Here is a 24,100-nt window from a genome sequence, read left to right on the forward strand (position 1 = left end):
CCAGAAGTGTAAATATTTCCATCTCCACATGTTCTCAATTTTGTTCTGACTGAGAGTGCTCTGTTTTGTGAACTGAATGCTGAACTGTAAGTGCAGAACAAAATCACATGTGATCACTTTTTTCTGTTTCTATGTGACACACAGTATGCGGCATGTCTGTAAATCCCCCACAAACAAATAGTAAAAAGGAGAATGGAATGAAACTCTCTGCCAGTAATGATAAATCTGTGGAGAAGAGATTTCATAAACATTCAGATTAATGAATGCTTCTCAGAATTTCTGTCTTTTGATTTTTTTAAATACTGTTTTCTACTTTTTGTAGATAGACCTGCCCATTTAAATAAGCAGATATTTAGTAAAATCATATACATATGCGCATAGCTTACTTAAAATGTTGAATAATTAGTGCAGAAATACCAGTCAATCAATTGTATTTGCTACTTTTTGGGAATTGTGGACGAAGTACAACAAATAATGACACTGTGTGTGTGTTTTATATAATACATAAATAAAAAGCAAATGTTTTTCTCTATTTCTCAATAGTATTAATGATTTGCAATTGTAAAAGTTTATTTAAAAATTTAAAAATGGAAAACAAATAACTTTTTCTGAGATTTTTGAGGTTTTATGTGTTGGGGTTCACCCCTGGGTCGCCTCCCTTAGTCTGCACTGTCATTTGTGCCTACGGGCCGAATGGCAGTACGGAGTACCCGGCCTTCCTGAGGTCTCTAGAAGGGGTGCTGGAAGGTGCTCCAACCAGGGACTCCAGCAGAATGATAGAGTCCCCGGTTGGAGCACCTTCCAGCACCCCTTCTAGAACAACAGTTGTTCAGTTTAAACAGTTCAAACAGCTGATGAAAACATCACAATATTCCTCATAACCCTAGTCCATCATTTCTTGTGAAAAGATGTGTATCATAAGGTAAATTCATCAGTAAGGCATTTTTGACTTTTACAAATGTAAACCAAATTATAACTTCAAACCATAGCTGCCAGTTAAAATTTGAATCTTCTATTGGTAACAGGTATTTTGCTTTCTCCAGTAAAACTTCTACAGTTTCTCAAGCTGTCTCTTCTGAATCAGGGGAGAAATATGCACATATCAAGACAAATATGTCAGGCATGAAATGTAAGTCAGAATCAGTGTTCTCTATAATCAAACAATGAATATTATATAACACAGAATACAATAATAATAATTATAAATATACTACTATAAAAAACTCCAGAAATGATACATATTATAGTCACAAACAGCTGTTAGGATTATAAAATGTATAAAAACAGTATATTTTGAAATTTGGGTGCAAAAAGAATTATATTACTGTAACAAAGTACTTATGTTAGTTATTTTACAGTCTAAGAACAGACTGTAAAGGTGATACTGATTAAACACTCACACATGTGCACAGCACAAAAGCAGACACACACTAAATCAGTCTACAGTTAAACAGTGCTATTTCTGTCCCTCTCATAACAGCCAGTATATTGGAAACTGAAGACACGCCTCAGACAAGGAGTATTAAACAGATGTTTGTCCTCACCTCAATAAATTATTTGGCTATGCTTTCTCTCCGCTCATAAGCAGTGGGTGGAGCATTCATTTAAATCTGCACTGAACTGATTATGCCTACAAAACCAAAAAGAAAATCTGCTGGAACAAGACCTTTCACAAAAAAAAAAAAATAAGTTTTAGGTGTTCAAGACCCTCAACATTTAGTAAACTTTTTCAGTTTTCACTCTGTTATTTCGAAATGTAGTGAGGTCACAAATGTTTCCTTTAATAAAGCTGGAAAACAGACTGATGCTATTACTTCATTGTTTTGTATTGCATTTATTAACTTGTTTGTGTTGTTAAAAGAGTTTAGCCTAAGGGTCTAAATAGCCATGCCATACTCAATCACTCATTGTTTATCTTGAGCCTCTATAAAAATCTGCTGGTAATTTATTAATATAGTCCTTGCCACAATTAATTCAATGTTGTGCTGCTTAACTCATTTCCTAAGATCTCTTTTCCTAATATGGTGAATGAGTTAAACTTCAATCAGAGTTGATGCTCCAATGCACCCACAGTTAATATTTATGTGACCTGTTAATATTCAGAGGGTGGAAACCTCTGATAATTAAATGGATTGACTCAAAATAAACATTCTGTCATGATTTACATACCAAACCTATATGACTTTCTTTCTTCTGTGGAACACAAAAACATCTCACAGATCCCACTGCCATTCAGTGTACGAAAAATCCTTCTAAATATCCTTTTTTGGTATTGTAACAACATGATTGGTTACAGTGAGTAATCAATAGTAACAACATTTTCATTTTTTAGATAATCTGTGCTTTTCATAACCAGATGTAAAAGACTAACTGACACATTCAAGTGCTGAGATAAGAAAGATATAAATGGAGAAGGTTTACTCCCGGACAACATGCAAAGGAAAGCTTCCTCTGGAGACGTTATAACTTCCACCTTGACCTGAGGCAGAATTCTCCTTTAGAGAGGCCCAACCCCTTTCCTACTTTTCCTTTCCACACCCCCGTGACAGTTTCTTGCCCAACCAGGGGTAGAGGCTGTGACATTTGAGTACATCACATATGCTGCCCACCTCCAACAAAGTATTACTCACGCTGTGACAGCCCTGCTCTGTGTTGTGTTTAAAAGAGCTTGCTCAGCCTCATGTACGTTCAGTGGGCTGACACATGAGGGACGGCGACTGTGTAACAACACAGGAACAACCACAAGGCATCTTAGTGGCTGTGGAACATCTGATTTACTTCAAAATAATCTGATTACATGCTGGGGCAGACTAACATACACACCAGCATTAACATCAGAATGTATGTGCCCGGGGCCATGCTGGCCCTCTGCCTGCCCTGCTTTTTGAGTGGGAATGTGTTTGGTTATGAATATGGAGAGGATTACTCTGATTCCTACTATAATGAAATCTCCAATGGTGAACGTCTGCAAAGTAAGTATTTTTCAATTCTAGATGTCTTTTCTTTTTTATTTATGCTTGTAACCACTGACATTTTGCCTTCCATCAAACTTTTTAAATAATCACAACTGTATGACAAATTATTTGAATAAGTGGGTAGTGGAAGGTTAAAATGTTTTGGTGCGTTAATTGGTCATATAATTTTTCAATATTTTTTTTTCAATACATTTTGTCTTCACCAGATAGTTTTGTATGCTCTTGAAGTGTGACAAATTAACATAAAAATGCTAATTATTTATGCAGCATATTTATGCTTTTCACAAGAGTCAAATGATCTAATCATGTGAAAAATATATTCTCCAAGAACAAATATTCCATTGAATCTCTTAACTGATAAGATGTTATAAATACACAGCCATATAATTTTAAAATATAGCTGTTAAATGTTTTAACAATTTTCTAAAAACATTGACGTCAACTACTGAAATCTATATAACCATTTGTATTTTTAATGCACAGTGCTATAAAAGCATGTCATAAGTCATGAAAGCCCATATCTTTCAAAAATATAAAAGTGTTGTCAGGTTTCATGATTTTCGACATTTGATATTTACATATCAAACTCTCTCCTGCAAAGCCAAACCTAGAGCTTGAAAATATTAACCAGAAGATGCTCATGAGCATCATAAAGGTTATTCATTTTCAGAGAACTTCTCTCTGAGAGTTAAGCGACACAGCAGTTAGTAATCATTGTGGCCACTACAAAACCTTTAGTGGCAGCCCCGGGACAAACTAAGGACGACAGCAAACCACAATAATGTATAAGAATACATTTTGCTTGTATTATTACATGATGGCATTACCTTTTAAAAAATCGGTTCTGTTGCACAAACACAGAGCAATAAAAAGCATACTCTATGTTCACAGCAGGAGCTACACAAATTCCCTGTCCGCCTCAGGACCTCTCACGCTGGGACAAACTTTTCATCATGTTGGAGGACTCTCAAATGAAGCACAACATGCTTATGCAGCAGAATGAAGACATGGTAAAGGCAGAGATGGAATCTGTACGGAAGGAGCTCCATAAGCTTAACAACAACAAAGCATGCGTCCAAGCCTCAGAAAACACCTGTAAATGTATAAGTGAACAGATGAACCGAAATCTGAACCAAGCCATGGAGCAGCTCAGAGAAGCAGCAGATACGTATCAAGCCCAAAACAACGAAACACTGCAGCAGCTCATTCAGTTCAGCAGGAACCAGGCCACCCGTCTCACCAAACTGGATCGCAGCTCACTGCTGGGGGCCGGTCTGGGGCAAGTGGCCATGAAGTCCTTCTCCACTTATCCAAAAGAACAAGAAGCAAGCAATGCAGATGCAGGGAAGCTGGAGAGAGCACTTATGGCTACTGTTGCGGATCTCCAAAGGGTACATGCCCAGCTGGCCTTTTTCCAACGGGCAACGGCACACCGCTTTCTGCCCTCAGGTAGATGTTTCAAGGAAGAATAAGTCTATGATTTGAATGTTTTTAAATTTAATTTAATTTAATTTAATTTAATTTAATTTAATTTAATTTAATTTAATCAAAAAACGCTCTTTATTACTTTGCAAAAGACAGTTTGGTTTAGAGCGTTGCCAGGGCAGACAAACACTGTCTATCTATCTTAAACTCAACAATGCTGAATTTAATAAATCAAAAAGACAGTAAAAACAGTAATATTGCGAAATAAATTAAGATATATTTTAAATTAATAAATAGAAGAGACAGTAAAGACATCAGTAATCTTACAAAATATTTTTTTCAAATAAATTATGTTCTTTTGAAAGTTTTATTTGTAAAAGAATCTTGAACAAAGGCTTCCACCGAAATAATTCAGTAGCGAAACACTGTTTTCAACATTGATAAAATAGTAACTATTGCTACATAACAATATTACTGTTTTTACTGTGTTTTTGATCAAATGAATGCAGCCTTGGTGAGCATAAGAGACTTCCTTCAGAAGCAATGATTCCAAATTTTGAACTTTAAATAAAAAATAGCTGTGGCCTTGAGAAATAATAAATAAATACTTTGCAAGCGCTGCACTTTGTCAGTATTTGCAAAATGATTCAGTGCAATAATGAATCGTTAATATCTTGCTCACTCTTTTTTTTAAGGCTGTGAAATGGCTTTATTATTCCCAATGCGCTCCAAGCACATCTTCGCAGAGGTAACACCCTCCATGTCCATGTTCCTAAACTCGTTCACCATCTGTCTGTGGGCCAAAGTGACTCAGTCGCTAAATAAAACAGTGCTTTTCTCTTACGGAACCAAGAAAAACCCTCAAGAGCTCCAGCTTCTTTTGGCAAGACGCTCGGTGCTCCTCACAGTGGGTGGTGAGACCCATCTAGTGGAAGCTCACAGCGTAGTAGCAGATGGACAGTGGGGACACTTCTGTGCAGCTTGGAGCTCAGAGGAGGGGCTGGCCGCTTTATGGGTGAATGGAGAGAATGTTGCCAGAGTGCACGGAGTAGCCGAAGACTACGTATTGCCCAGTAATGGGTTCGTTCTGCTCGGGCAAGAGCGCAGCCGCTCGGGTATCTACAAAGACCTGGACTCATCGGTTGCGTTCACAGGAAAAATGACAGGAGTGAACATGTGGGATCACGTGCTGGAAGCAGGGAGGATTAAAGAGTATGCCAATCAAGACGGATCATGTGATAAGATTGGGAATGTGATTGGATGGGGTGTGTCAGAGATCAATCCACATGGTGGCTCTCAATATATCAACTGAGACTGCACCTGTATTAAGTAATATTACATTGCATATCATCAATGATTTTGTATTTACCTTCTTTTCATTCCAAATGCAAAGCACTGCTTAAAGGAGTAGTTCTGCCAAAACATCAAACTTGCCGTTTACTCATGCTCAGGCCGTCCAAGATTCTTCAGTACAAAAGAAAATTTTCAGTCGAACCTATGATCCCTGGTGGTTCATTAAATGCAGATCAAGAGAAAAAAAAAGAAAAAGACAAAATGAATGCCATGGCTGCTAATGATATATTGAGGTTTTCAGAATTCATTATTTTTTTCTGTAACCATTTTTTTTACTGACAGTACCCATTAACCTATATTTGATGAGTATAACACATAGAAACATGGTTACAAACAACTAAAAATCTTCAGTACTGTCAAAAGCATCTTGAATGGCTTGACAATGTTTAATTTTTGAGCAAACTATTTCTTTAAAGAGATAATCTTCATAAAAATAATATTTCTATCATCATACACACCCTTATGTCATAGGCCTATATTTTGGATCGTTTGCCCATGTAATGAAATCCAATGGGGTACAATGGAATTTTATTGTAGAGTTAAAAACATCTGAAACATTCTCCAAAATATCCAACATACACAAGAAATAAAATCAAGCATGTTTAGAATTAAATAATGAAGGATGAATGATGATGCAAATTTCATTTCTGGATGATGATCTCTTTAACATTAAAACACTGTACACCAAGCCAATTAAAATAGTTTAATATTGTGTATTTTTTAACCTCTTAAGACCCATGAAAAGAGTTTTATAATTTTTTGTTTTAATTTAATTGTTTAGAGTAGTAAAAATAATCTGCAAAAAAAACAAGGATTTTTAATCCATAGTTTATGTCCTTGTTTGAGGACATCGGGACCCAATTTCTTTAAAATAATGAAAATACATGAATGGGATTAAATTCACCAATACACTTTTAGTTTTTAAGTTATTTTTTGTTTACCAAACTTTGTATAAAGAAGACTCTCAACTTTGATATAACATAAGTATTCGATATACCATTTTTCTTTGGCAAAATTTGCGTAAAATGGTCATAGACAGGTTTTCTCACTACATACAATGTATCTATAAACTACATTGAATTTGCATCTTAATGTGTTTTGGGGGCAACATATCATGAAAAAAGAAGTGTAATAATGGGAGTCATAATTGACAAGAATTTCATAAAAATGTGTAATATTTATTAGAACAAGGAGACCATGGTGAAACATCCAATCATTTGGTATCTCTAAAAAGCCCTGAATGTGCTCTGTACAGGACATCCAGACTCAAAACTGTGACATGTACAGTCTCAGAGAAATTCAACAAAATATAAATGTCCTCATCTGAGGCCGCAGGGTCTTAAGAGGTTAATTATTATTATTTTACTTTTTAGCGGAGAATTCCATTACCATGTAAATAAATTAGGTACACGAGTAAAGAGCTAATAAATTCGAGTGGTGTGGTTCAGTGAGGATAATTAATGGACTACAAATAGAAGAAATCTTTCTCTGTTGTTCCGAATTTACATTTTAATGACTTAAGGCGGGGCAAGTCTGGGTTTATTTACATCATCATGCTGGACATGACTGTTTACATCGGTCACCAATGATTCAAAACAGATTTTTCCTCTTCTATAGTTTTGTAATTTACAATGTTTGTCTGGCGTATTGCTGCATAGGTGTTGCTCTAGTATGACTACTGCAGTTGGTCCAGTCTGACCACAAATATCATAAAATTAACCCAAACAAGGCGTGTGCTTTAACCATAGTGACAATAACTCTGAATAACACCCACATGTGTACATGAAATAACTGTTACATTGAGCTGTATTTTCCAGTGGTTTGTGAGACATATAGTCGGAATAGCCCTCCCATGTTAAATGACCAAACTTTGTCCTGCCAACCTAAAAATAGACTATATTTAACCATATTATTTATTATGAAGGCCTAACACATCAGTAACAATGACTGTAAAGGCTTATTTATATCACTTGCTTTTTCTCTAGTACTCTAATAGTTGGTTGTATCATATAAATATCGGATCACACTTTATATTAGGCCTTAATTACTATGTACTTACATAAAAAAATAAGTGCGATGCACTTGCTGTGTTCATACTGTATTGCAAAATACTTCTGCTGCTATTGAGGTGGGATACGGGTAAAGTTAGGGACAGGTTTGGTTGTATGAGTAGGTTTATGTGTAAGGGATGAGTCAACAGTGTAAATATAAATGTAATTACAGAAATTAATTACATAAAGGTATTTTTTAAAATATAAGTACAATGTAAAAACATGTAAATGCATTGTAGCAAATGATTCATTTAAACGTAAGTACAGTAGATAAGGCCACCTAATATGAAGTGGGACCAAGTATTTCTTTTGTAACATGACACTTTTTATTTTTACTGGCAGTCTATTTTTTTTACGACCAATTAAAACGAACAATTTTTTTACATAATCACATTTGTTGGACACGCACATTCAAACTGTCTTGGAAATTTTTATGATCTCAACATTTATTTCATTCATTAAAGTCTATCAAAGTCACAGTAGGATTATTTTGCTGAAAAAAAGTGTTGAAAGCGTGGTGATAAGACTTTAAAAGATATAAAACGTACAGTACATGCTGGAATTTTGCAACCTACCTGTGTTGACTAGCATTACCTACCTTTAAAACGCTAAGACAAAGGTAGCAAAGTGACAAAGGAAATTTAAGGCATCCTTCTTTGCCTGCCATTCACCCAAGAACTTCACATTCTTCTGTCTTCCCTGTGTCATTCGAATCGTCCCAGTGTTCATAGGAGGTGTCAGGCAGTGAATTCATTACATCTGACTGGTTCTTCAGCTTTTCAGCAAACCAAATGGTCTTCTTCCAGCCATCAACCCATGTATTCTCATCCACACCCTCGTCCCAAACGCAGCAGAAGACTGAGCAGTGGTTTTGTCAGCTCTGGAACCTTTCCAACCAAAGAGAAAAGTTTCAACCGTTTTTTGCATTAGTTGGTACCCAAAGTTCTTGTCTTTTTAGCAGTACACCTGGCATGATGGTGGGTCAGCTTTCTAAAGCTCTTCTGCTCTGTAGCTGGCTTCGTTCCCACTTCATTCCACTTGTTTGAGGGCATCAAGTATCGTTGACCCATGAGATGCTAGATTGTACACAGCTATCTGTTGCTAGCATCAAAATTTCACAGCTGCACATCTCAGACAAATATCACAAAGAAATATGAATGATCTGACCAGATCGACGTATGTGCTCAATTTAAAGCGCTTCGTAGAAAGAAGACCACCCCTCTGACATCATCCTCACAGTCATGTTGGAAACGTCCTATGTGTAAAAATTAGTAAGTATTTACACTACATATATCTGGTTTATCATTTATGATTTGCAATCATGTTCATGAAAGTTAAATGACAAAACTAGAAGGTCTCAGCAGATTGCCTCCTGTCAGTGTAGTTATACTATCCATGCAGGCTTCCTACACAAAATACTATTTTATTAATCAGTCGTAGCAATACCATAGTTTCATTTCATAAATGATCCTATATATTTACATTTTACTTGAGCAGTGTTTAAAACTTCAACAAAAAAACACTAACAAACACAATACATTAGGCCTATCTAAAATGTGCCGGAAATGATGTGGTAAAAGCTGTAGCCTATAAACGTATTTAAGAAAACGCTATTTTATATCAATATGTTTAAATCTTTTGGATTTCTGACGCATTTCTAATCTCTTATGAAGTAAATGCAAGTCAGGGCATGGCCTCTGGGTGGCACTGTACTCAAAAGGGAGGAGTTGGTTAGAACAAACTCACTATAATGATAGTCCTTTGTGAATGACACGTATGAAAGTTTTGAAAAAGCCAATTCATAGTCATTAGTCGGACTTACTTTTTCCGTAAGGGATAAGTAGCCTATAATTAGGGCTAAGTTGAGGAGCCCAGGAGAAATCAACTGGTGCGTCCCTTAAAGGAACAGCATCGCGAGGAGAGAAAAAAAATAAACAGACGGATCATTGTGGCTTTTCTAAACATTTACGTTACCGAAGAAGAATCGGATGGCACATAGTCTTTACTGCCTACTCAAGAAAAGGAGGAAAGGATGGGGAAAGGAATTTGTTCGAGACGACAGAGAAGAATATTTCAGTCTTTCCTACTTCTCATCTTCGTCTGCGGGACGTTGTGCGCCTTCATGATCTCATACGAGATGCATAAAGAGCTGAAAAAGACTGAGGCGACGGCTTTGAAGTACCAGCAGCATCAAGAGTCACTTTCTGCGCAGCTGCAAGGTAGAAAATTAATGAAAAGGTCCTACAGCGAAGGCACTTCGTATTAGATGTTTGATTAGGGTTTATCTGATTGTTTTGAGATATCTGGTAAATGCCTCCGGAGATCTCTATTGAAAATGTTTTGGCCTGTTTTGTTAATCCCTCTTATCCAAGCCTAATAGTTGGTGCATAATAATCGGCACGCATCAGAACAACATCAGGATTTTCTCGTGAACAACATTCCTTGAGAATACTTGTTTGCTTTCGCTTGATGGCAATGCTTTCTTCCTCTAAGCTTTTGAATGGGGTCCTTTGACAAACATTGGGTAACACCACACTGAGGATTTTCACCTTGCTGTGCCAGATTATACTGTTCATTATATCAAGGTGAATCTCATAAAACGTCCAAGTCACATTTATTGCCAAAGGAAAACGTCTCTAGCATATATTTACCACTGGCTTTTTTACATTGTGAAATCATTTTCAGAAGAATTAAGTTAATTTATATGTATATTCTAACCAATACCAGTGTGTATTATTCCCTTTAAATAAATAACATATATACATGTTATAACTTAATTTATAGTGATTTGGGGATAAAATTAACTCAAATATAAAGAAAATCCAGAAAATGATATCATTTAAAAAGGAAAGGAAAATTGTAGTATATGTATAGTTACCGTGTGTGTGTGTGTGTGTGTGTGTGTGTGTGTGTTATCCATACAGGCAGCTATATTAACACATCGTGTATACAATACAAAAATATTTAATTCCAAAAAGCAGATCCTGGTTTTCGTAATACATTTTTAAATACACATCTCTCTTTTATATTGATGTTTAATATATGCATTTACATTGTATGACAATATATTTCCTATGAGAAATGCAACATATTTACACAACCTATAAAAAGTATATTTTTATTTCTCTTTTCAGTGGTATATGAGCATCATTCTAAACTAGAGAAATCCCTCCAGAAGGAAAGGCTTGAGCATAAGAAGGCTGAAGAGGGTAATGTCCTGTTCATTTGCACAATAATTGATTTCCTGATATACACAACCCACTTAATCTGGATGCGATTTGATAATGATGATAGATAATGAATGATAATGAGTCCAGGTTGTGCTGAATGCAGTCTGCTTCACGTTTGTTTTTAAAAGCCTCTATTGATTGTCAATACATCATAGATTTGCTTGTGTTTAAGCGGGAATCACAGAAGGCCCTCAACAAAGAAAAGGTAATTTAAAACGTATGGTGTTTTGATTACTAATGATGTGTAAACATGATAGAGCTGCTGTCAGCTGTTGTGGATGCATAATAACTTACAGTTTTGTTTAACCTAACAGCAAGAATCAACCTATCGACTGAATGCCCTGCAGACAGAGCATCAAATACTGAAGGTGAGATGGAATAATGAACGTTTTTGATTGTGGTGTTTTACTTGCGGACGATGTTAAATATAATAATTGCGATATCGTTTGCACACCACTGCATCAGTCCCAGCATGAAGACTTGAAGATGCAATACTATGAACTTCAAGAGAAGCACCAGAATCAAGGGCAGCATCATGAACGTGTTCTGGATGAGCACAGGTTGGAAATAGACAACCTGCAGAGGGAGAAGGAGGTTGAAATTTCCAGACTGAAAGGTGAATCTGTGTGCTACTCTTGTGTGTATTCAGAGGAATCAGATTTAAAGCTCAGACCAAATCCATTTCCAGCCACATAAAATGCGGTTGACCGCATACATTTGCTAGAGTCTTTCATCACCAGATTTCCTCTTTGTAGAGAATGTGTACAACCTTCGAGAGGAGAACAGACAGCTGCGGAAAGCTCATCAGGACATCTACGCACAGTTACTTGATGTGCAGGTCAGAGATACTACAAAGGATTTTGTGATGCATTATGTGATTAGAGTTTCAAGGAAGCTTGAATTTGCGTGTAGTAGTTCAGTTAAAGACAATCTTAAGACCTGGACTTTTACTATTCTAGATGTTACTGAAATGACAGTTATTCCTTTCTTCAGGAACAGCACAAGAACCTGCAAGCTTCAAAAAATCATCTGTCACTCACAGTACAAGACCATAAAAACGCACTTGTCGCCGCCCAGGTAACACACAGTCATGACCACTACTTTTAGTTTACTTAAAGTAAATCACATTCTGCCACTGCAACACCTTTAACAAATGCAAAAAAACAATTGATTGCTGGCTATCCCGATACTAATTATTAACATTTACTATACAGTGCTATTAATGTAAGAAATCGTTCATTTTAATTTCGTACGGCCAAGCTAAACTAAAACAATGTACACTGCTGTTCAAAAGTTTAGGGTTTGTAAGATTTTCAGGTTTAATTTCAGATTTAGGGTTTTGTTTTTGAAAGAAGTCTTTTATGCTTGCAAAGGCTGAGTTTGTTAGATAAATACAGTAAAATGAGCAATATTATTACAATTAATTCTGTTTCAATATATTACATTATGTCATTTATTCCAAAGCTGATTTTTCAGCAGCCATTACTCAGGTCTTCAGTGTAACGCGATCCTTTAGAAATCATTTATTTATTAATTTTGATATCAAAGAAAAGCCTTTAGTGTTGCTTTGAATCAGTTCCAGCGCACCCATGTTCGTTCTTTCTCTCAAAAACATTTTGACCCTAAACTTTCTAACATACTAATCATATTCTCATCTCATTTCGTGCCATCTCACCCTACAGTGACAGCCGAAATGTGCGAAGAGATGTGAAATGGAGTTAAGTTCGTTGGAAACATCTGCCAAGCAACGTTCACATGTTAAGCATGTCTTAAATCTCTCATTATGGTTGACGTTTTTCTTTGCCTTAGGCCACCTCGAGCTGTAAATACTAGAGACGTGTCACCCTGGCATTTGATCCTGCGTGAGAGATGCATGTTTGCCTGCATTAACATTTTAACACTGACATTATATCTGACCGGATATAACGTGCCACTGTGACACATCCTAACATGTAAGCTACTTGCTCTTCCTCACCTTACATTATCCAAATTATTCCTTCAGTAGTGTCACACTGTATAAAACACTGTTCTCAAATAAAACTTCATGGGGAGTCTGTTTTACAACAATTATTTATGAAGGTTAGAATACATAACATTATAAATTCAGTACATTTTCTCCTTGGCTGTTTATTTTATTTACGTTTTACTGTCTCTGCGCTGAGTTAGCATCTTTCTCTCGTAGAGTCAGCTCTCATACTATTTGACTTTCATTACCCAATCTATGAATTACAAAGTATCACTTGAGAAATTTTTAATTCCATCCTAATTCAATGTTTGAATAAAGCTTCAGGTGGAAGAGCTGAGGCGATTAAAGGAGAATCGCAATAAAGCATCCAGTGCAGGCCGAGAGGCTAAAATTGATCAATTTGCAACCGAACGCACTCCCAGCTATATACTGGAGACTGTAGAGCACCTAAATGAGGAGCTGCATAATAAGCCCATTCAGGTACAGATGGAAATGTAACATACATCGCTAACTCATTTGCTAGTTGGCTTTTTGCATTGATTAGCAAGGAAGCCTATGGATTAGCCTACTGTAGACATGAATGTGTGCTGTTCACACTCTCGCGTCACAAATGGATTAAGTCTTAATCCTTTTTTTGAAATTATTCTCACTTCCTATTGCAGTCGAAGTATATATTCAAAGGCCATTTGGGCTAGTTTGTCAACTTCAGGATGAGATGACTCACGTAACCTAATAATGTAAATGTGTGACTGTGGCTAATGCAAGTGTCTTATCATCAGGCCACACCACACTTTGGTCATACGGATGTTTCTCCTTTACAGGTGGAAGGGTATGAGGAAAATGGAAAAGGGTTATCCCCTCAAGGTGTGTTGGAGATTGAAAATAACAATGCGACCAAAGTGGCAATGAAGCAGCCTCGGCAAATTGATATTTTTGCTGAGGGAAAAGGCAAGAAAGAGGAGAGAAGCACATCAAAGGATAGAGGAGGAGAGGATAAGGGGAAAAAGGCAGTGCTGGAACATTCCTTATCAAACCCAGAAGAGCTGGGCATTAACCCTCGCAACACGCTAAGCCAAAGCCCGGAGAAACAGACACAGACAGAGCCACTTCACAGAACCAAAGTACACTTTGAGGCTTTGGATACAGTTATTGCCGGTAAGGAAGGGTATTTTTGTGGCATGTATTGGCTTTTTCTGATTCTGCTGTATTTTATGAAGCTAAGGGTTCTAGCACAGAAGACCAAAGTGCTACAAAGCTGAGATTTGGGGAAATATATATATATATATATATATATATATATATATATATATATATATATATATATATATATATATATATATATATATGATATAAACATAGGTTCAGGTTTTTACCCCCTGTAATTTGGCTCTGAATCTCAGGTAACTGAAACCCCGCCCACCCCACCCCTTTACAAAAAAGTGGATTACTCAGTAAATATTCATCCATGACATAAAATTTTTGATTTCATCACTAAACATGTTTATCTTTGACACAGGGAAGTTTCTGAAATTTGGTTTGACAGAATTACCCATCTGTGTTCTATTTACAGTTTTGAAAAGAAATTATTTTTACAGTATAGTAATAATTTCTGTTAAAATGCAGGGAATGCCTTGCAATCACACTATGCTATGGCTGGACGAGAAGATGTAAAGGAGATGCAAAAACATGAAAAGGTATGTCTGACAATGCAGTGTGTATGTTATTATATATAATGTCACAATATAATGTCTTTTATTTTACCTGCATTTTTAATACCATTTTATTACCTGCAGAAAATCTATCTGTGTTACAAGTAGAGAGGAAAAAAACAAGATTCAGACCACTTACACTCTGCGTGAATGACAAATTGCTTGCAGAGTCATAAATTAATTATTCAATAACATCAAGGCAGTGTGGCGTAAACACTGTGGCTGTGCTTTCTCTGTATTATTTCTCGAAATGCTCAATTATTTGACTTTGAAGTGCAAATTACAATTTCTTTAAAGTTTTATCACAGGAAATTATATCATTTGAAGTTTAAGATTTCTATTAATGACTTATTCTCTCTTAAAATGACTCCTCTGAGCAGGGCAAAGGGGGAAAAAAACTGAACTCTGTGAATGAGGCCAACAACCAGAACGAAGATGAATTTAAAGAGGCAGGAGAAACCGAGTACAAGGGAAATGCGAATAAGATCAGGCCTGAAGAGGATGAGCAGCTTGTGGTGAGTTAACAAGAAGGATACAGACATGCACCTCTTATATTATTAATGGAACAAAATCTGCAGTGATACTGACCTCTGACATTTCTAAAAGTTTGATTTATTTATTTATAAAAGGATTTTTTTTTTTTTAAAATGGATCATTATTTGACAATATACACTTTTCAAACATTTGGGGTCAGTAAGATGACTTTTTTTAAAAAAGAAATAATTTTATTCAGCAAGGACACATTAAACTCAAATGTCCGAATGTAATGCCTTTCACACTGCCCTAAAAAAAAATCAGTTTTAAATAAATGGAAAAAGTTTTCAACAATGATATCAAGAAATGTTTCTTGATCAGCAATTTTAGAATGATTTCCAAAAAGTAAATTTTGCCATCATAGGAATAAATTACATTTTAAAATATTTAGAAATAAAAGCACTTTTTTACATTGTAATATATTTCACATTAGAGTATTTACTGTATTTTTGATCAAACAAATGCAGCCTTGGTGAGCATAAGAGCATAACCCCAACATAACATAATTTTTTAATTATATAGTATTTTATTAACATTTCAACAGCTGTTTATATTACCTTTCTCATATTTAGGTTAATATATTAACACCAATAACTCTATATTGTAGCAATTACAATTAATCCTATTAATCCTTTAGCATTCTATTTTTAGTTCTGACAAAACAGTAATTAATAAATGTAAAACCTGTTGACAAAGTTGCTGTTAGTAGTTTCCAGCAGAAGAACTGAACCCACTGGTATGGAACGATAAGCAGATTACTGATGCACTATATCAATAGGTGGCAGGCAATCCTGAGCAGCTCGAGGACCAGCCGGATGAGCAATATGAGGATGGTGTAGAGGATGAGGTGAGGGAATACAGGCATTGATGGACTGGTGTGCTGAGGAAGTGATACAAAATGCTACATGAAAAATGACTTGTTCCCATCATCTCTCCTGCAACATCCATTAGACTCTTGATGACTCAGTGCATGACAGACAGAAGAGAGCAGAAGAGGAAGAGAGTGAAGCAGATCCCTACAGTGAGCGTAATGGAGCACAGGTCAGCCAACTGCTTCAGAAGGCCTTTCTTATCAATCAAACAAAAGCAACGAGAAAACGTGCAGAAAAGAATTATAACTTCGCAAGTCAGCTGAAAATGCAGAGCAGTGTATTGAGAATGTAAATGCGCAAAATGTTAAGTGCATTTCGAGCACGGAAGATTTGAAACATCAAAAAATGTTTTGTTTCAGGGCCACGGTAAACTGAACGAAAACCCAGAAGCTGAAAACGATGCCAATCAGATGGAGAGCTTCCAAGAAAAACTGATAAAAAGAGGATGAAGAAGATCTTAGGGAAAGCAATCAAAAGCCTGAGATGTGAAGGGGACTGATTCTATGAGTGGCTTTACATGTCTCTTCTTGAAGAAAACTAAAGTGCAACAACTGTGATCCCTTGTTTTTTAAAGTGACTACTTATGCAAGCGCCTTGTACTTCCAAGTACGAGGATTTGTTTAGCATTCATATTTAATCAAAGCATTGTATCTTTTTGATCTTACTAAGGCGATATGAAATGGCTCCCTGCTGAACAAAAATAAGTAAACTTTTGATTTGTTATGTCAGAGAGTAGTTGAATGACTTCTTAGAATATTATTTTTTAATATTCCCTCAGTTCTGTGCTTTACAGTTCTGGGGTGGAAAAATATGTACTCGGATTATTCTTCAGACTCATACTTATTAAAAGTAGTAATGAAGTAAAATGGAAAGACGTTAAAGTGTAAATTATGAGCTCTGTTGTATTCTGTTATTATCGAATGACATTTTTATGCTACTCAGTAATAAACGTAAATCATTGAACATGTGGACATCAAATGTGCTTATAAAAAAAGAGAAAAAATGAGCTACTCTATATTTTTGAAATATTTACATGAAGCCAGATGTGTGATTTCTTTTTCTTTTTTTTAGCTTTAATAAAATTGATTTATGTGGATTTCTTTGTAATTTGTCTTAACAGCTCAAACTATTATTTATACTGTATATCGGTTTTGTTTTGGCGAATTAAATGCCGTATGTGGACTGATTTGCAAATAAAAAGATTTCAAAATATTCTTGTTCTGTAATGTACATTACATTCAACGCACGCAAACGCCCATAGAAGGCACAGCCTGGTTGGCCAGGAGACGGAAGTCGTCAGCTTTCTCGCAGCTCGCGCAGAAAACTTCCGACTTCCGAAGTTGAAAACAAACAAAGCTACATTTTGCTAGCTAAGCGTCAAAGAAACCTTTATTACTTACCCCTCAGCTGCGGGACGTGCAGGCGAAGACGAGAGCAGGTATTTACGTTCAGGTTGTGATCATATTAAACGTACGGACGTCGAGATAAACAGATCTGTCTGCTAACTTTGATAGCCAGCCTGCTCATTTTTGGCTATGGAGGAGTTAGCTAGGCTGCTAACTCTAAAAAAAACACAAAAAAAAAACACTAGAAATAAGCAAGGCTTGGATGACATCGGAATATGGTCTGCTTTAGTTGGTTTGGTGATTTAAACAAACAAACTGATTCGAAAGGAGCCGGAAGGATTGTTACAAAAGATGCTAGAAAAAAACCCATTTGCTACCTGTCTATTGTAATGTACGGGTTAGCAGGTTAAATAATTAACCATAGTTTCGCTAGCACGGACTATCTAGGCTATATTTTGTGACAAAAACAAGGTGTCTAGATCGTGTCAGATGACCTCGATATTATGTCATGTAGGTGATGCTATGCAGACTGAGGAAACCATTGCTGTAAAATTTATAAGTATTATATATTCACCTGTTATCTTTTAGTAGAAATAGTAAAGCATTTAAACATTAACATCGAGAGGCTTATTCATAATATTTATTTCAAGTTATATTATTAATTGCATCTTCTTAATTGCACCTCACAGTATAAAACCTCAACGTTTAATAATTTATTGTTACTGAATATTTTTTTTATATTGTATTCTCTAAACTGTCACTAATATTTTGTCGTGCGTAACAGGTTTTTAAACGTATTGTATCTGTTAAATGATTAAGTAAATGTTTAAAATAAAAAATTGTCACTAAGTGAATTGTTATTAGTTGAGACATCCATTAATTGAGTGTATTCCTTCCAAACATTGTAGTGTGCTTGAGAGAACTGAGTAAACTGTGTGGCTCGGCTGCCCATTTTTACCCGTGGTTGGCCTCCATTGAGGATGACAATGGAAGAGATGAAGAATGAAGCAGATACAAATTCAATAGTCTCTATGACATTATATGCAGTCATGTACCCAGTCTTCAATGAGGTATTTACATTTGCACTTCAGTATGAGCAAAAACGTAGTGTTTATTAACCATATAAACATTTTATGTTTAGATTTGTAGAATTGAACATGCTGTCACGCAATGGTTTTTTTTCATTGAATTATTCACATATTGCATGCTGTTCTCTGCATCTTAATAAATTTGGACAGCATACAGTATTGTTTAAAATATAGGGTTGGTGCAATTTATGCTCAGCAAGGCTGAATTTGTTGTTACATAGTTAAAACTTAAATAATCGCAATTTTAAATAATTAAAAAATATTTCATTCCTGTAAAAGGCAAAGCTGAATATTCACCAGCCATTACTCCAGTGTTCATTGTCACGTGAATAAAAACTTTTAGCAGTAGCGTAGCTTAAATCAGTTGATATTACATCATAAAGTATATGAATATGAAATGTCTGAGTTTGAATTTGTTCATTTGACAGTTGGAGGGGATAAACCTGTCAGCAGCACAGACGTTGCGGGCAGCATTTATCAAAGTAAGCCTTCCTGAAAGTGTCCATTCATCAGCTGGCAGATGGCGATGATAACAAATTTTTTTTTCTGATGTGTTATCTCTCTTCATCTGACCCTTTTTGATGTATTTGTTTCGAAAAAACGATTAATTTCGTGCTTAGCGTAATACAAGTTTTACCGATGTGCGTTTAATGCTCTTCAATCAACACCACCCTCTCAAGGCAGAGAAAGAGAACCCGGGCCTCACTCAGGATATCATCATGAAGATACTGGAGAAGAAGAATGTGGAGATCAACTTCACGGAATCACTACTGCGCATGGCTGCAGATGACGTGGAAGGTAAAAGATATCATTTGCCTATTTCTGGATCTTTCCGACAAATATCGACTCTTTTAGTATCTGAGAGTAGGATGTTTTGTGATTCGTATTTCACAGAGTACATGATTGAACGACAAGAGCAGGAGTTCCAGGACCTAAACGAGAAAGCGCGAGCCCTCAAACATATCCTGAGTAAAATACCAGACGAGATCAACGACAGAGTGCGTTTCCTACAGACCATAAAGTGAGAATCCTCACCCTTGTTTTCACCTTAATGGCTTAGTGGTTAAAGATCTGCGTGACACTTAACCTCCGGTCACCCCAGAGGGATTGTCCCAGTAATAAGTGTACCGTATCGCTTAGGATAAAAGCATCTGCTAAATGAATACTTATGTTGTACTTACTTACTACAAACTAGAGTAATGATCACGCAATAACTGCAGTAAGAATCGTTTGGACCCTATAGATTTTTCCTCCCTTATAGTCTTGCTTAAAGTCTAGTGCTTTAGTTTTAATCAAGCAATCAACCAACAGTTAATCGACTAAGCGGTCTTGCGTAGCTGACAATACCATGGATACATAGACCTCAGGAGAAGTTCAAACAAGAAAGATTTGTAGACATTTTAATGGGCCTCTCCTCTATTATCTTGCCATTCTCCACTGCCTGACTGCTGAGTCAGTGCTTCGCTGTTCATAAATGTATTCATCATTCCTGACCTCTCGCTGATTTCCACAGAGACATCGCCAGTGCTATAAAAGAGCTGCTGGACACAGTCAACAATGTGTTTAAGAAATATCAGTATCAGAATCGCAGGGTAGGTATTTCTTATTTTCACTGTTGCTCAAGCAGGTTGGCATGGTTTTAAAAATAACGTTCTTGGATTAATAGAAGTTTAATGGATGGTTCACTCAAAAAAGAAAATGACCCTATTATTTTACTCGCCCTCAAGCCATGCTAGGTGCATGTGACTTTCTTCATTTAGAAAAATACTGTCAGAGTTATACTGGAGTCCTGGCTCTTCCAAGTTTATAATGGCAGTGAATGGGAATTGAGATTTTGAAGCCCAAAAAAGTGCATCCATCCATCCATCCATCCATCCGTCCATCATAAGTGCTCTACATGGCTCCAGGAGTGAATAAAGACCATCTAAATCAAAGCAATATGCTTATTTTACTTTTATCTTAAAGGAATGCACTTATTTTTATTTAAATTTAGGCTTCAAAATCTCAAACCAAATTCATTGCCTTTATTAAGCCCAGAGAAACCAGGACATTTTTTTTATATAATACTGATTTGTCTGAAAGAAGAAAGTTGTATACACCTAGAATGGCTTGAAGATGAGTAAGGCAAGGGGTAAGTTCTTGGGTGAACTATACCTTAAATGAATAACTACCCAAAAATTTTAATTAAATGTACAAAAGTTGTAGGTGAGATTGTTACTTTACGGGATGGACTGAGAAAAATGTAGCATTAAGTAATTTACTCATCAATGGATCCTCTGCAGTGAATGAGTGCCATTAGAATGAGAGTCTCAACAGTTTAACAACAGCTTTTAACTTCATAATATTTTCAGCTCTTTATCATCTGTTTAGACTCAGCACGCATTCTCTGCAGAGAGACTTAACTAAACTAATTGGGGAGCAAATTATGCAAAATTTCTCAATCTATTTCGATTCATCTTGGATTGCCTGGGGGTATGTATTCAGAAAAATTGGGTGAACTATTCCTTTAAGTTAAATTATTTAGACTTGTGCCTTCTTTTCTTGAAAAAAATCAAATGTAGACTCTTGCAGTGTTTAAAATATTTGTAGTAACAGAGCCACAAATTGTAAATTGTTATGTGATTTTAATTGTGAAAAAAAAAAAGTAGCATCTATTTATACTTAATAACTTTGTTGCAATGACTAAAACATTTCAATGGCTTTAACCTTTCTATTAAAACTTTTAATGAAAGTTCTTTTATAAAATAAGCTTCGCATTTCTTTTTAATCATAAAAATTGGCCACTTGCATTATAAATGCCTCACTATAACCTTGATCTTTTTTACATTATTAACAGTGTGTCAATTCTCAATTTTTTTAATAGCCAAATATTAGCGTGTTTAACTTTTTTTTTTTTTTTTTTTTCCCAGGCACTTGAACACCAAAAGAAGGAGTTTGTGAAGTACTCCAAAAGCTTCAGCGATACGCTGAAAACATACTTCAAAGACGGAAAGTAAGTAAGCGGACATTGACGGATGTCTTTTCAAAGTGCAGTGCTTATGCTTCTAGCAGACATCTGTTTTACAGATCTTCTATGAAAGTGCATTGCTCAATGAAAAATGATCAGCCAATTGATGTCCTGAGCAGTGACTTTTCTCTTTCCCCTCCGCAGGGCAATAAACGTCTTTATCAGTGCCAACAGGCTTATCCACCAAACCAACTTGATACTACAGACCTTCAAAACCGTGGCCTAGGAGACGGAACTGTGATGTGTGCAGGAGTGTGGAGCCAGTTATGTGTAATATACAAAGATATTTGTCTTTTCAAAGTATAATTTATAAACTTTGCCTCATTCGAAGGAACTTGAAATGAGGAGCTCAAGACATGTTAATTTTCTCTTAGCTGAATAATCATAACTTTTCACCCTTACTGACAGCTTCATTACTTTTTTCTTTCACTGTTGTTCCGATCAAACGAAAGCCAAAAGATTTTGCGCCTTAAAGTGTCATGCAACAGTCCATATACAAAGTGTAAATATTGGTATTCTTTCTTTATCATTGAGACATAAAGAATGAGAATAAATGATGTATTTAACAGATATTTGGTTATAAATGTTCAATAAATAGTTTCCAAATGTTTAATATTCTCTGTCTCTGGAGCTTTTTAATTTATTCATTTAATATATTCCAACAGATGCACTAAGGAAGTTAAAAACATAGCTTTTATGAAGTCTGCGCTGTAATGTACATTAAGAAGCACAGTTAATGGAAGAGCTCTTCCACTTTCTATGTGTTTAAGTGGATATTTAATGGTCTGGGTAGATGCAGAAGAGGGTGTCCTGGGCTGAAAGATGCTGAGTATACTCTAATTGTGTCACCCAACCTCATAATGCTATTAGTTTTGAAACTGAAAGCCAAAACACACGTATTTGCTTTTATGTACAAGCATACTATACTGTTCAAAAATCTGAATTGTAAAGTTCTTTTCTTAATCTTACTTTTGAAAGAATCCACGTATGCTCACGAAGGCTGCATTTATTTAATCAAAAATACAGTAAAACGGTAATCATTATGTAATATTTCAATTAAAAATACGTTTTCCATTTCTGCATGTGTTTTTATTGTTCCTGTGACCGCAAAGCTGCTTTTTAGATATGATTTTGTTATCAGCAATGCTGAATACATGTTTGCTGCTTAATATTAGTTTGGATAAGGACTTCACGTTTTTGAGACTTGACAAAAGAATGGAATTAATTTTCGTAACATTGTAAAAGTCCCTAAATTGATCAAAACAGGTAGCAATTTGCCACTGCTAAATATAATTTATTTATTTTTTAATTGTCAACTGCGCCTGTCAATAAAAGTTAACTGAAACAACATTAGACCCAATCGCCTACCCCATTTCATCCTATTTTCCTTTAAAAAATATTGTTCTTCTATTGTTTTCCTAAGAGGAAATACTGGTACGGTTTAAAGTGTTAAAAGTATTAATTACAATTTTCAGCTATTTTTTGCTTTTTGCTATTATTTATCCTGGTCTTATGCTCATATAAGCCAGTATAGGCCTTCTGCTGCAGTTTTGTGTGTGGTAAAATCCCTGAGAGAAAAGCGTAAGTGACTGCCAAGGCAAGGCGACAGATGATACTGGTGAGCAAACCATTTATTACTGACTCTAAATAGAACGCCCAAGGCCAGCACAGACAAGTTGCTGCTTCTGCTTTAATATCTAATGATGCCCTTTTAGGCTCACCGATTTGTCTTGTGAAAACTATTTAGTCTGAAGCTATTTGTTGAAACAGTTTAGAAGTTTGCAGCTGCAGCAGATTGATCAATTATAGAGGCCTATTGATTGGAAAAGTCAGCAGGCATGACTGTGAGAGTCGATTGTATTCATAATTCCCCCACCTGTCGATAGGAAACCGTGGATCACAGTTTCTTGCTGTGGGGTTTGTCCATGAGTCTGATAAAGCAACAGCGGTTATGTGTGCAATCTGACCTTTGGCATTGGCAGAACCTGCTGAAAAGCCTCTTTATGAAGAGAGAGGCCACCGGTTGGATGTTTCGCAGGGGCTTTTGACATTGCAGACGATGCTGACACGGTCTCCTCTACTGCCGGCTTTAATAGCTCTCATCATAATAAGTGCTTGTTACGGAATAAAAACAACCTAGAGAGTTGATGGCTCTGAAGTACAAATTCCATTTCATTTTCCAAAGTGGACTTTGCATTTGGAATTTTAAATTTAAATCAGATGCTCAAAGTCATTCCAGTCAAAATCTCCAATTTAATTTATACACAATGTTTGATATTCATGTGATGCTCTGCAGTCTTCTGGATTCAGAAAAAAGTGCTGGCATTAATGCAGAATGCCCACGAGCCACTGCAGAATTAGCATTTAAAATGGTCTGAGTTGAGTTTAATGAGCCTCTACCAGGGACAGCTTTGTTTTTGTCTGCATTCTTACAATATCAGAGCAAGTTTACACATTTGGACATGAGTCTGTCGAGTCACGAACAGGAGTTAGAACTGTCAGTGGAGATTTCATTCTAGCTCAGTCCTTCTGTTGTGTTAATAA

At 36.0% G+C, this 24,100-nt stretch overlaps 3 protein-coding genes across 7 annotated transcripts; all 3 read left to right on the forward strand.

Moving 5' to 3' along the window:
- Positions 1 to 2,580: 2,580 nt before the first annotated feature.
- Positions 2,581 to 7,200, forward strand: ptx3b (pentraxin 3, long b). 2 transcript variants are annotated; one of them, XM_043224682.1, is made up of 3 exons: positions 2,581 to 2,972; positions 3,870 to 4,424; positions 5,096 to 7,200. In XM_043224682.1, exons 1-3 carry the CDS (start codon positions 2,798 to 2,800, stop codon positions 5,710 to 5,712), a joined length of 1,347 nt encoding a protein of 448 aa, XP_043080617.1. In that variant the 5' UTR covers positions 2,581 to 2,797; the 3' UTR covers positions 5,713 to 7,200. The 2 variants fall into 2 exon arrangements, with proteins under 2 accessions (XP_043080617.1, XP_043080607.1); XM_043224672.1 differs by having other exon boundaries at positions 2,589 to 2,972; positions 3,867 to 4,424.
- A 2,336-nt stretch (positions 7,201 to 9,536) lies between these two features.
- Positions 9,537 to 17,301, forward strand: golim4b (golgi integral membrane protein 4b). 4 transcript variants are annotated; one of them, XM_043256547.1, is made up of 14 exons: positions 9,537 to 10,023; positions 10,939 to 11,013; positions 11,190 to 11,239; positions 11,349 to 11,402; positions 11,500 to 11,650; positions 11,790 to 11,872; positions 12,028 to 12,111; positions 13,319 to 13,480; positions 13,822 to 14,155; positions 14,624 to 14,694; positions 15,090 to 15,224; positions 16,022 to 16,090; positions 16,195 to 16,284; positions 16,475 to 17,301. In XM_043256547.1, the coding sequence occupies exons 1-14, from the start codon at positions 9,837 to 9,839 to the stop codon at positions 16,562 to 16,564; spliced, it is 1,635 nt and encodes a 544-aa protein (XP_043112482.1). In that variant the 5' UTR covers positions 9,537 to 9,836; the 3' UTR covers positions 16,565 to 17,301. The 4 variants fall into 4 exon arrangements, with proteins under 4 accessions (XP_043112482.1, XP_043112498.1, XP_043112492.1 ...); XM_043256569.1 differs by having other exon boundaries at positions 9,973 to 10,023; positions 11,207 to 11,239; XM_043256563.1 differs by lacking the exon at positions 13,319 to 13,480.
- Positions 17,302 to 17,399: 98 nt separating this feature from the next.
- pdcd10b (programmed cell death 10b) lies at positions 17,400 to 22,171 on the forward strand. The gene is made up of 8 exons (XM_043223951.1): positions 17,400 to 17,553; positions 18,370 to 18,531; positions 18,978 to 19,031; positions 19,230 to 19,347; positions 19,444 to 19,570; positions 20,063 to 20,141; positions 21,459 to 21,541; positions 21,701 to 22,171. The coding sequence occupies exons 2-8, from the start codon at positions 18,442 to 18,444 to the stop codon at positions 21,780 to 21,782; spliced, it is 633 nt and encodes a 210-aa protein (XP_043079886.1). The 5' UTR covers positions 17,400 to 17,553; positions 18,370 to 18,441; the 3' UTR covers positions 21,783 to 22,171.
- The last annotated feature ends 1,929 nt before the right edge of the window (positions 22,172 to 24,100 follow it).

The sequence above is a fragment of the Puntigrus tetrazona genome, chromosome 2 (assembly GCF_018831695.1).
Source record: "Puntigrus tetrazona isolate hp1 chromosome 2, ASM1883169v1, whole genome shotgun sequence".
Taxonomy (NCBI): domain Eukaryota; kingdom Metazoa; phylum Chordata; class Actinopteri; order Cypriniformes; family Cyprinidae; genus Puntigrus; species Puntigrus tetrazona.